The sequence below is a fragment of the Suillus subaureus genome (genome assembly GCF_016647635.1).
Source record: "Suillus subaureus strain MN1 chromosome Unknown BJ212scaffold_33, whole genome shotgun sequence".
In the NCBI taxonomy this organism is placed as follows: Eukaryota; Fungi; Basidiomycota; class Agaricomycetes; order Boletales; family Suillaceae; genus Suillus; species Suillus subaureus.
The window spans coordinates 402,751-417,001 of NW_024538589.1; the positions used below are offsets into that span (position 1 = coordinate 402,751).

Genomic DNA, 14,251 nt, shown 5'->3' on the forward strand with positions numbered 1-14,251 from the left:
ATATCTAGGACACGTATCCCAAGCCCCTCAGGAAGTTCCACACTCTTACAGGGAAGATCTGAGATCTAGAATCTTCATCGATCGGGGCGAAACTAATCCCATGTCACATATCACAATACATCCCTTCGACTTTAATGGCCCCAACAACTTGCGGTTAAGGGCGTGGCCTGGTATCAAGATGTGGCACTTTCTCGAACCACGCTCAGACTGATCGAGTACTGATCGAGATCCACGACATCCTCTCGATCGCAGTCGAATCAACCCAGCCGTATGTGCAGACGTACTGTCTTTCGCATCAAATGTACGTTTGGTTTCGTTCTCGTTCTTGTTGCCTGATTAGCTGTTATCTGTGCCCATTCTACAATCTGAGATCATTCACAGACCAAGAAATCTCCAATAAGCTGTTGGGTTCAGGGCAAGCTGCGCGTCCGTGTATTTCCATGCTGTTAGTGGCTGGTCGACACGATAGACGCTGGTCCTGCAGCCTTTCCACTTTTATCGATAATGCAGATTACATCGGTTATAAGTTGGCATGCATGCACGATAGAATTAAGACTACAGCATGTTTGGGGCATAGGGAGGACAATGTGTTCCCATTTGTCGATGTGGGCGCAGTGGAACTCAAGCAGAAAGGTCATAGCAACCATATACATTGCATGTACATCAAGATAATTGCGCCATGTGAGGAATGAATGGATCAGGCCCTGGCTGGTGCATTGATGTCCGAGTCTGCACCGCTTCGGCGTATACTATATGTATCATCTTCAAGGTTCCATCAGCCAAAATACAGTGAGTTTGAGGCCATGCTAAAATGGAGCGGGCCGAGAACGATATTGATCCCCAAAGATAAAACTGTTGGCAAGGCGCCTCCTGGGGCTTTGGGTGTCATCTTGCAGTGGAAGGAGGAAATCGGAAAGTCTCGTCGATGATCCAGGACTCGACGCCAGGGGACGTAGGTAATAAAAACAACTTGTACGCCCTCGCAGACAATTGACAATTTGGCAGGTCATGAACATAAGCATTTCGCGAGCAATACAGAACGCCGGCTATCCGGAAGACACGTCACTGGGAAATTGGTCGCCGGTAAGCTTATGGTGTTACGCAAGGAAAGAGAAGCAAAGATAGGGGACGATGCACAGGGAAGAAGCGGACACGACGAGCGCCCATGTATATGTACCCTGTATCAGCTCATAAAAAATCAAATCAACCAGAAACGCCAACCGTACACTCTCATATTCGACTCCCCACCTCAAAAACCATCATCCCATCCTCACTCACTCGTGTCCTCCAGAATCCGGCTTTCACTCCATCTGCAGCCGTCGATGGTGAGGCGTGCTTCGTCAAAAATGACGAGGATCGAAAGTCTGCCAGCGCAAATGGTTGATTTCTAAAGATGTCAGTGTGTGTAGGTATCATAGGCAAATAAGCCACGCACCATTCTTTTCAGAAACACAATGTCCGCGGGCAGAGCATTGATCTCAGAGTAATAGAGATGATCACTGCACGCCGGGTTGCGTCTAAGGTAACTGCCTCGTCAATCGGAAATGCTACCTGTTCAATATCAGTCGTCCATTTCATCGGCCACAGTGTACCAAATATCCCTATTCACTGCTGTCCATGGTGATAAGGAAGTTCAAGCAAGACTTGGGCAGTATTTGTTTGGTTCGCGTCATACCACACATGCAGGTCATATGATCGCGTCGTTTGTAGCGGTTGCGAAACAATTCGTGTACCTAGCTGTCGACCCCGCATCTGAACACCATTACAAAAGCATGAAGTGTATCACGAGTAAGTATCATGATCATGAATTATAAGTGCGGCATTAAACTAGTCCACGACACTGCCTTGTGTGCGTCAGGAGGAAGATCTCGTAAAGTGGTGAACATAAGTCCCAAGATAATAGCACGTGCTGTACTAGATAGTCCCACGAGTTCGCGCGTCCCTAGAGTTCGCGCATTGGCTTTAGCACACGCAATTCTGCACGAAATCCTTATATATGTTATACAAAGGTTCCTATCAACATCATACACATGGCCATCTATTTTTTTTGGCAAAAAATGAAGCGGATCTCGTGCCATGGTCGAGTTATGGGTGTTCGAGGCTCGTTTTGTGCATAAATGACTCCCTCGAAAGGTCAGATCACCACGGAAAAATCTGGGATGTGATATGATGGTTCTACATGACTATAGAATGCTAAAATAAATTTCTCCGTGGCCACATGCTTGTCAGAATTATCCTCTGTGAATGAAATACGACCTAGACGTGACAATCTATCCAAAGCGTTACAATGAGACTGCATGCATCTAAACTCCGCTGTGCCGAAATGCGGCACAAAAACACCAATGTCAAATTGAAGTCCGTGCTCACCTAAACAGCTGCATGGTCAAGTCCAAACAGCTGCGCCAGGCCCAAGAAGAAAAAATCCAGAAGGCCTGTGCAAAGCTCACGAACGATCAGCAAGCTGGGAACACACCAAACATCAGAAAAACAGCAACTTATTATGGTGTCCCCGAGAGCACTCTTCGTGGCCGTTTTCGTGGTGCTCACAAGCCTCCTGCTGAGGCCCACAGGCACCAGCAGTTGCTCTCAGAGCATCAAGAGAAAGTCCTAAGCTCATTATTCAAGCGCACGCTAGTACACACAATGTATCATCATCTCACTGTCACATAGTCAGTTCAATAAACATTAATTGCGCATGCTTCACACTTCGCTGCGGTGCACGACTTTCAAACGGTGCGGAGTGTGAAAAGGCATGGCGGCAGACGTGTGACATGGTGTGACAAAATGCGCGAACTCTAGGGAAAACTGCACTTTTCTGCGCGGTAAGTCTCCGCTGGACTCAACACGTCAATTTTAAAAGAAAAAACTAGCGGGCCTCATACTTTAAAGGTCAGGCTATCCATCCATCGAAAAATCATATTTTTATGTAAATGTGTTGTAGAGTTATAGATGTTTTCTCGAAAATGCGCGAACTCTATGGGACATCTAGTAGCGTACAAGATAGCATATAATGCTGCTACCATTTTGGACACGACATCTGGTGGTTCCAGTAATGCAAAGACCCACACAGTGAGCACACTAACCCAGGGTGTGCAAGTTATAGCAACGACGCTCATGCGCCATAGCACCTGTTCCTGGCATGTGGGGAAGGTAAAAAACCAAGCCATGCAATGGATGCCGCCAAATATGGTTGCCATAAGCAACGCGGCAAGCAGAAGAACCGACCGGTCTGAATTTTCGAGTTTGATGCTGCCACCAAATATTGGGACTCGGAGCTTTCGAGACGTGGAAATTTCAGGCAAGCCCATCAGTTCTGCAATTGAGCCGACGAAGATCCCGAGCTGAGCGCGTTTGTGTCTTTCACAGACACTAAAGCAGACATCATTAGCAGCAGTGTAATTGTTGAGGCGCGTACATACTTAGCGATGTGATTCTCTGGCCTATCGCTCGACTTCCAGTACACTGGATGTGGACATTTCACATTGAGAGGCTTGTTCCACCACACAGCATATGTGAGGAAATTGAGAACCGCAAAAGCGAGTGTTCCCACTTCGAGCTGGGTGGTTTCGAGGTGATAAATGGCGCGGGTGACGAGCTGCATAACAAACCAGGCCACCTGAAGCATGATCAGTCCTTTTGATATCGTATTGCCTTTGCTCCTGTCGTAGATCTGCTTTGCTGTCAGGGTAGGGGCATCGATACAGCCGGCACGTATCAGTTTGAGGACCTCGTCAGGCTGCGGTGTATGGTATGGTTTTTCATCCACATAGATCATGAAACCACCCATCAGCACAAAGAAGCTGTGCGTTTGAGTCCACGTATAATCTAAGGATGCACATGAGCCAACGTTTGAGTGAGCACAAATTGGGCGTACCATCAGATTGCTCTGAGAAATGAGCCTTAACCGACCTCGCAAGAGCACCAGAGAAATGCCAAAGAAACATTGGTACAGACAATACACCTTTAGCAAACACTACGGGAAGGAGGCGAAGGAAGCGATTTTCGTGTTGCTCGTGTGCTTGAACTGACATGTATAGTACATAGTGAGTTGTGAGATGCAGAGTTTTCGAAAGCACAACTCACCTTCAGACTGCTCCTGCTCGGGACGAACCCTGGGATACCCTGCATCCTTGAACTGTCTTGTAACATGACGAGCTCCGAACCACTGGCGCATAGCCCAGGCGACGATCAGTTCAGGAAATAATAGTGCCATTACCATGATCCCAGGTCGCCGCCGTAGGATACCATTAGGACTGTCCTTGGGACTTGGAATATTGGCGTGAATGGAATTGTATATACACGCGAATAGAGTGAGAACGGAACTGAAGATGATGGTCCATAGGGTTCTGGTCGTAAATGTTGGGGCTTTAAAACTGTCGCTGGTAGTAGTGTTTGTCGTATTTCTTGTAGGTGCAGCTTGGATTACTCCAACGAGGAAGTCGCAAAGAAGCACTGCTAAGTGCATTATTGGGTGTCACTTTAGGGCGTATCGCGTGCATCTTGCTCACTATTTGTATTTTATTAGCGGGCGTCATCTCAAGGTAGTACTTAATCTTGAATCATCAATTGGGTACCGATTAATGAGGTGGCTTGGCTTGCTTGATGTTTGCAGCATGACAAGCGAAATATAATTACATAATTTCAATTGAAGTACTTTTATAAATACTTCGCCCCGATTCTCGATTGGGCAGTCACTGAGCTCAAGAGAACCAAACTACAGCCGGTCCAACAGAAATCCACATTCTGTGAACCGCACCGTGTCCTCAAGTCGATCGCCACAGTATCGAAGGCTTGCTGGCGCCTCAAGAATGGGTCTGATGAGGCCCAACTAAACGTATATATATACGTGCATATGAGCGTCTATTCTGATAACGTCAACGATGGACACCTTTCACGCAGTTGATAGTGATGACCCAGACCTAACACATGTTCAACGGCAGGATCTAATTTACCTTTTCTTTGGTCAACTACCATCAAACTGGGTCGTTGGTTCAGTGAGAATTTTCAGCCGATCATGACTCTTCCTTGGCAGTCCTGGAGCGGTTGTTCGTGTTAGTCTTGCGCCCTTCATGCATATCATAGTGACTCACTACGTCAAAGACGGTCCAAAAGCACTCCCCTGAAAGGATGGCAAAAAATTATCTCGTTGCGCATTCCATCACCCTGCACGAGAACATTCACACCTTTGTTTCCAACGCCAGGATACCCTTGACTGGGTATCATCGGTTGGTCTGGCGAACGCAGGAGCAATGCCTTCCCCGGTGTTCTCGTGTGCTGCCATCGAAATGCTAGAACTCTGACGTTACGGAGGATACTTATAGGCGGCAAGTTGAGAAACTGAGTCGAAGATTGCAACGATTCCCACAGGCATTTTCAATCATCTTCAGAGGTGCCGAGGAAGTCACAGTCGTTAGGGCATCAATGCACCATTCACGCACTGGCAGCAGCTCGAGTGCTTCATCAAGCTGTGGTGGAGTTCCTCGTTCATGTTGAGTATGAAACTACCCACGAGCGCAGAGAAGTTGTTTGTATGAGTCCATGTATAATCTACGGATGCAAACGAGCCATAAAAGAACACACGATTTGAAGACTTACCTTGAAGTTGCTTTGAAAAACAAGCCTTCAACCACGTTTTAGGTCGCCCCGCAAGAGTCTCAGTACCCACATATCCCGCGTCAGGATTAGGAATTACAGAAAAAAACAAAGTGGAATGACTCACTTTCAGAATACTGTGTGGGAACTTCGATACGGCATGAATGCAAGACAAGATGTCGGGCGAAACTTCATATTACTCTACAGATGTTCCGGCACGCTTGTTAGCTAGGGAGGTACATACTGGATCGCATGAACATACTAGAAAGCACGACTCACTTTCAGACAGCTCCTGGGGATGTTGAACATCGAAATAGCCCCAGTCATTGAACTGCCTTGTAACATAACGAGCGCTGAGCAACTAGGATATAGCCTATGTAGCGATCAGCTCAGGAACGACGAGTGCCATTACCATGATTCGAAGTCGTTGCCATAAACCATCCATAGTACTGGTCCACTCTGTACGAAATTCAGTTCGAATCACTTGAAAGAGTGACTCGAGCAGATGCCTTGAGCAGGATCAGACGTTGTATATCGATGTTCGGAATATGTTGAAAGGATGGTTCCTGTCATTTATTGACCTGAGCAGCGATTATCGAAGTATCGAAAATGTCATACCCAGTGCGTGTCTTCATTCGGTGACTGCTCTGGGTGGCCGAGCCGCTGTCGACGCTCACTTAGTTGATACAATGTCTGCTCAATGTGTTGGAGCCTCTGCCTGATGGAATCGGAGTCGAGCCGTTACTCTAGACGGTGAACTCTGGAATCGTCCATCATCCGAACCAGTGTTTCACTCACCTGGTCAAGCCTTGTATGGATGGGTTCGAAATCTGAGATGGCAATATTCTGGCGCAGTTTTCTCATAATTGCTGTGTGCGTTGGATCTAGTCAGTAGGAGATCATGCCACTGACAGGGGGCGCAACTTACAGGGGTAGGAGGCAAACCTTCTCAAGGAGGATGACTACTTCTACAATGTCTTGGTAGGTTGATGAATCTGAAGGAGGTCGTAGTCGCCGGAATCGAGATAACGGAATAGGTGGTACTTGAAGTCGGACCGACATTGGTGCTAATAGAAGACGATCATCAAGCAGCTACAGGAAGTGAGTGATTCGAGGTTGGGAGGTGTATCGCATGCATAGCCATGAGCCTCCTATCATATGCATGCATTACTAACCTTGAACGTGACATTGCTGCAGCCGTATTACTAGAGTGAAGCTATGAATGCGATGTGCACATGTGAAATGCGACTCGCGGTGTCAAAGAGTTTTTGAGGACGATGAGCTTGGGGCGTTGGTGGTTGTCTATTACGACGACAAGACTCAGAGAATTAGAAGTCCGACAAGCAAGCTCAATGTTAGCTTCACTTGTACTTTGCAAACGTCTTACGTAACGCCAAACTCCTCAATCTTTTCTCATACCAAGTGCAAGTTTGTGTGCTTCACGCCCTAATATTTACGATCTGAAAGGGGTTTTCCGGAACTCCGTGTTGCCCCGAATGCCTCGTGCTTGAAGTCACCGTTGGAGCAGGTCGGAGTTTGCCCTGAGGCTTGTGGCTAAGGGTATGACCTATTGTGAAGACCATCTTTTCTCGATCTACTTATCGCCTATTTCAGTCAGACTGATAAACGATGGGTCGATCGGGGCCCAACTAATGCTGTTTCACAGGGAGGTCCGTGCTGGAGCTTGGAGACCAAGAATTCCTGTGAGCTTCAAACAAGTTCGGGCCATTTCAAGCCTGAATCTTCTCCGTCCGTGATGGGAAAGAGAATTTGGAAGAACGTTGTGGACAAGGAGAGGAGAAATGGGTGCAAGCTCCACGTACGTGTATTCCCATGTTGTCGATGGCGATCGGCATGATAGAACCAGACTGAGATCGATAGCCTTGCTGCTCTTATCCAGATGATCCGTACCGATATCGATCGCTCAGCACATTGCAAGATAGATTGTATTTTTGGCATACGATACAAAACCGCTGGAGGCGATAGAAATTCACGGGCAAGAAACTGATCAACCAGCTGATAAATAATGAAATCGTACTAGTGAAGGTAGGCGGGAGTACAACAAGACCAACACGGCTTGTGTCTGCTCTGGCTTGTGTCACGGATGAATCGACGACGTCACTGTAGCACATAACATGATTCTCCGTTGAGAATAGCACACTTTATTAAAACCTGCATGCATAGTACCCTATAGTGGTTCACGGCGTACGCTGAAGTTGCGGATATTTGGTACCTTCAACAAGAACAATGGCTAACCCGAATTATATAGCCGCCCATCCTCGCATCCTACTACGACTGAGTACTAGCAACTGAAATCGACCCACATCCTTTGACCGCCACTCACGAGACTGCCAATTGGATAAATACAGGGAACTGCGGTATGGGGTATGGTCACATTGTCGGTGCTACACGCAGTATCTACTTTACTGAACTTACTGTGTAGGGCGGAGGACTTCAAGTTGCCAAACGATTTAACACCCTTTATCACTCGAACAACTCAAGACCACGTTAGCGGAGGTGGATATGGCGATGTCTGGAAATGCAATTATAATGCAAATGGTTCAGCCTTTGTCAGTCCACGTGTTAGACTCGTTTACCATGCACTGGCTTACGCCGACTAATCGATCAACACATAAGGTCGCGGTCAAGGCCTTCAGATTTCCAGAGGGACACTACGATCCAGAAAAAATAAACAAGGTAAGAGTTACGAGGTCCGCATGTATGTGACTAGCACATGCTACTTATACCATTTGTATCATCCAGAAAATTAACAGGGAAATTGGCATTTTGATGATTCTACGTCATGATAATATTGTACCGTTGTTGGGTACTACGACAGGGTTTGGACGGAAGCCAGAGTTGCTCAGCTTAGTAACTCCGTGGATTCTCAACGGCACGCTGAATGTCTACCTGGCATCTAAACACAACGAACTAACAATGCTGGACCGTTCACGTATGGTAAGTAGAATTTTTATCGCACCCTTTCTCTTATCAAGACTGACTCTAAGTTGGGAAGCTGAAGGATGTCAGTGCTGGACTGCGTTACTGTTAGTTTCATATATTTTCTCATGTTCTGGTAACCTACCATGGGTGCAGTGCATTCGGTGCCTGTCGTGCACGGGGATATAACAGGGGTGAGCCCGGAGCTGCTGGGGCATCCTTCAAAACTAATAAAACTGTAGGCAAATATACTGATCGACGAGGGAGGCCATGCGAAGCTAATCGATTTTGGTCTTTCCACCGCTGTCCTGCCCCTTTTCGGCCAGCCACACTTAGCTGCAACATCGATACATCCAGGTGCTATCCCCTACGCAGCACCAGAACTTCTATCAGATAATGTCAGCAACCTGCCTTTGAAAAAAACTGACATCTACTCTTTTGGTTGCGTGATGCTTCAGGTAAGTTGGTCATTTGGTCACAAAATGTTCGCCTGAGGACTCATCAAACAAGATTCTCTCGGGTCGGCACCCTTGGTCTGAGATCAAGTTTCAAAACCTGGAGTGGCATATTTATAGTTTGATACGCCAAGGCCGTAGTCCGCAGCGCCCCGCCGGCCACCCTATAATGGACTCAGATTGGGACATCATTCAAAAATGTCTGCAATTCAAATTTGAACTTCGGCCTTCAGCAGATGAAGTATTCGACCTCGTCATGCGCAGGGTTTTCTCATCAGGTCAGCCTGCATAGTTCGTGGTACTTTTTTGACCATCCACTCATTTGAGCTTCAAGATTCTTCGAGCCCACCTAACGGTCCTCCCGACGATGCATCACTCAACACTGATTCTTTACCATCATCACTCCCGAGTTCCAGCACTGGTCCCATAACACCTTTCAGCACTGATTCTTGTAAGTTGCATCCATGTCGAGCAAGCGTCGAGACGAATATGTTTCATCGTCATGAGTAGTTCGATCGACTGGCATCCTGGGACATGAACGGATGCGATCAACATCACCATCACCGCTACCTCTAAGCGCACTGTCGAGCAACTACGAAGTACGTGCTCTGCTTTTCGAGACCCATTACCGCAAAGAGAGCTTACTGATCGAATATAGCAGATGCGCCTACGGCAAAGAAATGTTGTTATATTCGGCGAAACCGGCACAGGGAAAAGTTCCATCATCAACGCAATCGCACAACAACAACTTGCGAAGACATCCAATGATGCACATGGATGCACTTCTACCTCTCAACGCTACCAAGTAGAAATTTCAGACCAGCGATTCAACCTGATTGATACCGCAGGTCTCAGCTTGGGGGCTGCAGACACACCGCCGGCGGCTAAAGCAGAAAAACAGTTGAAAATTTTGTTGCGTGAGCTCGTGAGCTCTAGGTTGGATGCAATCAGCCTTCTGGTGTACTGTATGCACAGCACAATTGCCCCTCGCGCCCTCGATAAAGCCTATAACAAGTTTTACTTTAAAATCTGCCAGGAGAAGGTTCCGATCGTTGTCGTCATCACAGGATTGGAGAAAGAGACTCGCATGGAGAGTTGGTGGGATACTAACAAGGAAAAATTCAAGGGCTTGAATTTCGCAGACCATGCTTGCGTCACAGCGCTTCGAGAACACCCAAGCTTCTCAGACAACATCACTCGTCGTATTGCAGAGTCGGGCGACATTCTGCGCAAGCTTGTTTTGACACATTTCGTGGATCTGGCGGTTGACGACGGCTTGGATTCGGCGGCCGACAAGAGCTGGTTGAAGCAGATGGGTGGCCGGATTGTTAAGGGGAGACAAGTGACGAACAAGAAGTAAAATGCCAGGTTTAGGAGATTATGCTGGTACCGTGTATTACTTACAGGATGTTCAAACGTTCGAGTTCCTCGCCATGTTCACCCCCCTGATTCATTTAGGAGGAGCTTGTGGAGCGGTGGGATGGGCGTAGGGAGTGAAGGTAGGATGGGCTTAAACTGAACTGCTTAAAAGTGGGTGTCAAGCTATCATGTCTGCAATTTGCAAAGCGCTTCCCGGAATTCTGTGGTGTCAATCGTATGCTTAATCCTTGTGGTCAACGTTGAACAATCCTGCAACTTGCTTACCACACCTATCCAGGTTATTCTTAGTTTGTATCACTCCGAGCACTGGTCATTCAGCGCACTCCAAGATAAAATACTTTGGGCGTACAACGTGCATACGCACCATATTGGTGTTTCGACGTCTTCCCAACGATTCTGGTAGAGGGTGCGGATGATTTCAATGCAAAGCCCGACGCGAGGTTCAAGGTAAGTCAGTTTTGCTTCTCCTTCGCACTCGATCTCGGGTGTCCCGATTGATTTCGCATCCTCCAGGTACATATGTAGTCTCCCCCAGAGATACAGGAAGACAGTCGTTCTTCCTCCAATTATGCAGGAGCATGCTGTCCTACAATCGCTCGTGAACCACGTTAGAGCAACACTCTTTCCAATTCCTTCAAGACTGTTTCTCAGTGTCACTGAAACGTATAGGTGGAAAGTCTGATGGTGGCATCGACTTGCTAGGTCGGTAGTGGCACCTCCCCTCCGATTTCCAGCCTTTTCAATCCATTCATCCATGCTTTGCCTCAGACGTATCCGTGTCCTTGCACAACCATATGTGAGGTGCAACATCAAACGTCTTACTCGACACTAGCACTCAGGCGCGCCCCCAACGCCCGTGTCCTCCGAATCACCTTTTACTGCCGTGACCCTGACCTGTTCGGCTCCAGTGTCCTCTTTCCCATCGTGCAGCTCCCCACCCCTATGCCACTTTCCCCAGATCCGGCGCGCGCTGAAATCAACATCATAGAAGTTGGCCTCGCCTTTTGGAATCTAGCTCTTGCTGGTGTGCACAGCCTTCTTCGCAGGAATTTTGATGTTCACCGGGAACGTGACCCTGCTGGGGACAGGCAGTCTTTGAGGATACTGCTCCATAACTGGAATAGTGACGCGTCGATAACTCAACTCGAGCGTTGAATCTCAATGTATGTATGACTAGGTATTCTTCTATACGTTAGTCACACTTCACATGTTGATCTCATCATTCCAGATCGACTGCACTGCTATCCCTATATGTGTCGGGGCTGGGCACGAGTGAATTCCATATCTTGGCGCCCGTTGGCAGGTCTAGGCGCAGTGCAAGTGATGATGAAACGGAACGAACCAAGGAAGGTCAATTTTTGAAATTTTGAACAGAAGCCATGATAACAGGATATCAGAAACAGGCCTGGTCTCGACAGCACTGCCGCTCAACTGGGCACCTGCAGCTACAGCATGCGCAAGTGGCCCGAATAGCAGGTCCCTTCAACTTGAATACCTCCACCATTATTGACTACTATGTTGCGCGTTACTGTGCTTGACCCGGCTTTTGACCCATCTGTAACTACGGCATCATTCCTCGATTAGGCATCGGGCAAGCACCCCATTCGAACCCCGTCCCAAAAGGCTGTGCAAGCTTTGACTTTGTAACACTGCTCACACTCTACAGACAAACGGTTGTACCGATATACCGGCGCACCGAGTTCAAAAAATGTACGGCAACTTGGAGCGTCCCCATTCTTTGGTACACTGTGTATAACGGCCAGCTTCGATCAACTACTGCCTTGAACTTGGCTCACGCGGCTTTCCTTGAAATATCCTGACGTTAATATAAAGCTCATTGATAAATGTCAAGACTCACCCCACTCACTCTTTTCTCCATCTCCGACCACTTCTTTCTAGAGATCACTAAGGCGGCTTTATATATCGATATTTGATCGACGGTCATGTTCAACACCAATGGCAGACATGTTTTAGCACTGGAAGGTACTGTACCTCACATCATCCTCTTCCAATACTCACATTCATTCATGCAGTAATCACTGGCACGAACCTTGCCGTTCCATCTGATCGCACGCCCATCGGTTATTATGTCAGTGTCTCTACTTCTAATGGTCGGTGGAACACCACCATCAAGACTGCAGAGGCGGACCACAGCGTTTCTTGGAACGAAACTCTCAACATCCATGGGCCCCCGCCGACATTTCTCCAGTGGCTCATGCCCAAATGTTTCCGCACATCTGAAACAATCCGCTTCGAAACTCGTTCCTTATACGAGTTCGCAACTGAGCCTGTTACGGTGTGTGAATTTGAGACGACAACTTTCGAACAAATGCTCAGATGCGACAGACAGTCTGGTAAGTCTTCGTTTCTTGCCTTACGCTATACCTTCGTTCCCTCACACTGGTCCAAAAGTAACACTCTTGGCTATTGATAACCAGGACATATCTCTTACATTGAAAGCGCAGCGTAGGAATGAAACAACTCTGCACACGCAATCGAACAGCCCCGGAGTACGTAGCCTACTTCTTCAGCTGCGTCACGCCCACTGATAAAATGTAGCACGCACGCCCTCTGGACCGAAACATTGTCATCTTCGGCGAAACTGGCTCAGGGAAAAGTTCACTCATCAACACAATCGCGCAAACGCAGCAGCTTGCGAAGACATCCAATGACACGCACGGATGCACTTCTACCCCCGAACGCTACCCAGTAGAAATTTCTGGCAAGAAATATATCCTGATTGATACCCCAGGTCTCAATGAGGGGTCTGCAGGCACTGTACCAGATGCGGAGGCAAAAGAACTGTTGAAGAACCTGTTGCGTGAGCTCATGAGCTCTAGGTCGGATGGTATCGGCCTTCTGGTGTACTGCGTGCGCAGCGCGACTCGCCCTCGCACCTTCGTTAAGGCCTATAACAAGGTCTACTCTGAGATCTGCCATAAAAGAGTACCAATCATCCTCGTCGTCGAAGAATGGAGGACCGAGCGGGACATGGAAAGTTGGTGGATCACCAACAGAGAGCAATGCAATAATCATGGCATGCATTTCGCAAACTATCCATGCGACCCGGCAACCCATGTTGCAGAGCCGAGTGGCTTTTTGCGCAACCTTATTGCAAAGCACTACGCGGTCAACACTAGTTGGTCCGAGCGTATTTCAGGAGCCTGGTGCGCGTCGTCTCGTGGTCAAAGTACTCAATGAATAATAGCAAATTTTCTCGTTGTCGAGTCGGGCGATCACGATGACATTGGTCTATTCAATGTTACTGGAGACCTCAGAGATGATTATGTGAAGCGGCAGGCAGCGCAGGACTTATACGATCCTATTAGACACTCCCCTTCTCATTTGGAACGAGGGGGAGACTAGAAGCTTTGCCGGATTTTCGTGTAGAGTGGGCGAGTTCATCATCTTATCGCGACGTCTTCATGCATAATATTTTTCATGTTGAACATGCACAGTCAGCGCCACTCCTCCACGCTTTATTTTCGTACAGTCTCTACTTCACCCTTTTACTTATTCCTTCAGTTTGTGACACTTCTTCCTTCGAATCGCCTCTCTTCAGTCCTCTCGATGAAATACTGAGGGGTGGCGAACACTTGTGTTTCTTAACGTATAGTTTATTGAAAGTCTGCAATTCTTTTCCTTACCAACACCTCTGTCGTGGTTCGTACTTTAAATGAAATGCTGAGTACTGAGTTCCTGGTCCGATTCAGAGTTTAAGGCATCTATGGAATTAATAGGGTCGCAGCAAAATGAAAACGTCCCGCTGATGACACCTGGCAAGTGAACTCGGTAGACTGTACAAAGTGGAGTTTATCATTGAAGAAGTGGTTGAAATTTGGTCGTGTGCGTGCTTTACATAGCAGGGGCAGTGGGATGGGTAT

The 14,251-nt window shown here is 47.6% G+C and overlaps 6 protein-coding genes across 6 annotated transcripts; 3 read left to right on the top strand and 3 right to left on the bottom strand.

Moving 5' to 3' along the window:
• Positions 1–1,683: 1,683 nt before the first annotated feature.
• BJ212DRAFT_1378940 (uncharacterized protein) lies at positions 1,684–3,138 on the bottom strand. The gene is made up of 2 exons (XM_041336579.1): positions 2,992–3,138; positions 1,684–1,914 (listed from the first exon to the last, which is right to left on the bottom strand). Exons 1-2 carry the CDS (start codon positions 3,114–3,116, stop codon positions 1,809–1,811), a joined length of 231 nt encoding a protein of 76 aa, XP_041189390.1. The 5' UTR covers positions 3,117–3,138; the 3' UTR covers positions 1,684–1,808.
• On the bottom strand, positions 2,889–4,613 carry BJ212DRAFT_596740 (uncharacterized protein). The gene is made up of 3 exons (XM_041343617.1): positions 4,084–4,613; positions 3,875–4,024; positions 2,889–3,825 (listed from the first exon to the last, which is right to left on the bottom strand). The coding sequence occupies exons 1-3, from the start codon at positions 4,463–4,465 to the stop codon at positions 3,308–3,310; spliced, it is 1,050 nt and encodes a 349-aa protein (XP_041189391.1). The 5' UTR covers positions 4,466–4,613; the 3' UTR covers positions 2,889–3,307.
• Positions 4,614–5,012: 399 nt separating this feature from the next.
• Positions 5,013–6,654, bottom strand: BJ212DRAFT_1302509 (uncharacterized protein; the record flags this gene model as incomplete). The annotated part of the gene is made up of 11 exons (XM_041333278.1): positions 5,013–5,065; positions 5,184–5,314; positions 5,439–5,547; positions 5,596–5,653; positions 5,720–5,729; positions 5,793–5,835; positions 5,872–5,945; positions 6,005–6,051; positions 6,211–6,310; positions 6,391–6,438; positions 6,521–6,654. 11 exons carry the CDS (start codon positions 6,652–6,654, stop codon positions 5,013–5,015), a joined length of 807 nt encoding a protein of 268 aa, XP_041189392.1.
• Positions 6,655–8,364: 1,710 nt separating this feature from the next.
• Positions 8,365–9,026, top strand: BJ212DRAFT_1279404 (kinase-like domain-containing protein; the record flags this gene model as incomplete). The annotated part of the gene is made up of 4 exons (XM_041331490.1): positions 8,365–8,550; positions 8,609–8,639; positions 8,689–8,726; positions 8,775–9,026. Coding segments are annotated over 4 exons (507 nt in total), but the record flags the coding sequence as incomplete, so codon positions are not given.
• A 67-nt stretch (positions 9,027–9,093) lies between these two features.
• On the top strand, positions 9,094–10,595 carry BJ212DRAFT_597175 (P-loop containing nucleoside triphosphate hydrolase protein). The gene is made up of 3 exons (XM_041343618.1): positions 9,094–9,265; positions 9,322–9,586; positions 9,649–10,595. Exons 2-3 carry the CDS (start codon positions 9,530–9,532, stop codon positions 10,345–10,347), a joined length of 756 nt encoding a protein of 251 aa, XP_041189394.1. The 5' UTR covers positions 9,094–9,265; positions 9,322–9,529; the 3' UTR covers positions 10,348–10,595.
• Positions 10,596–12,944: 2,349 nt separating this feature from the next.
• Positions 12,945–13,412, top strand: BJ212DRAFT_1247020 (P-loop containing nucleoside triphosphate hydrolase protein; the record flags this gene model as incomplete). Its single annotated transcript, XM_041329670.1, has 1 exon — positions 12,945–13,412. A coding segment is annotated over one exon (468 nt), but the record flags the coding sequence as incomplete, so codon positions are not given.
• Between the last annotated feature and the right edge of the window lie 839 nt (positions 13,413–14,251).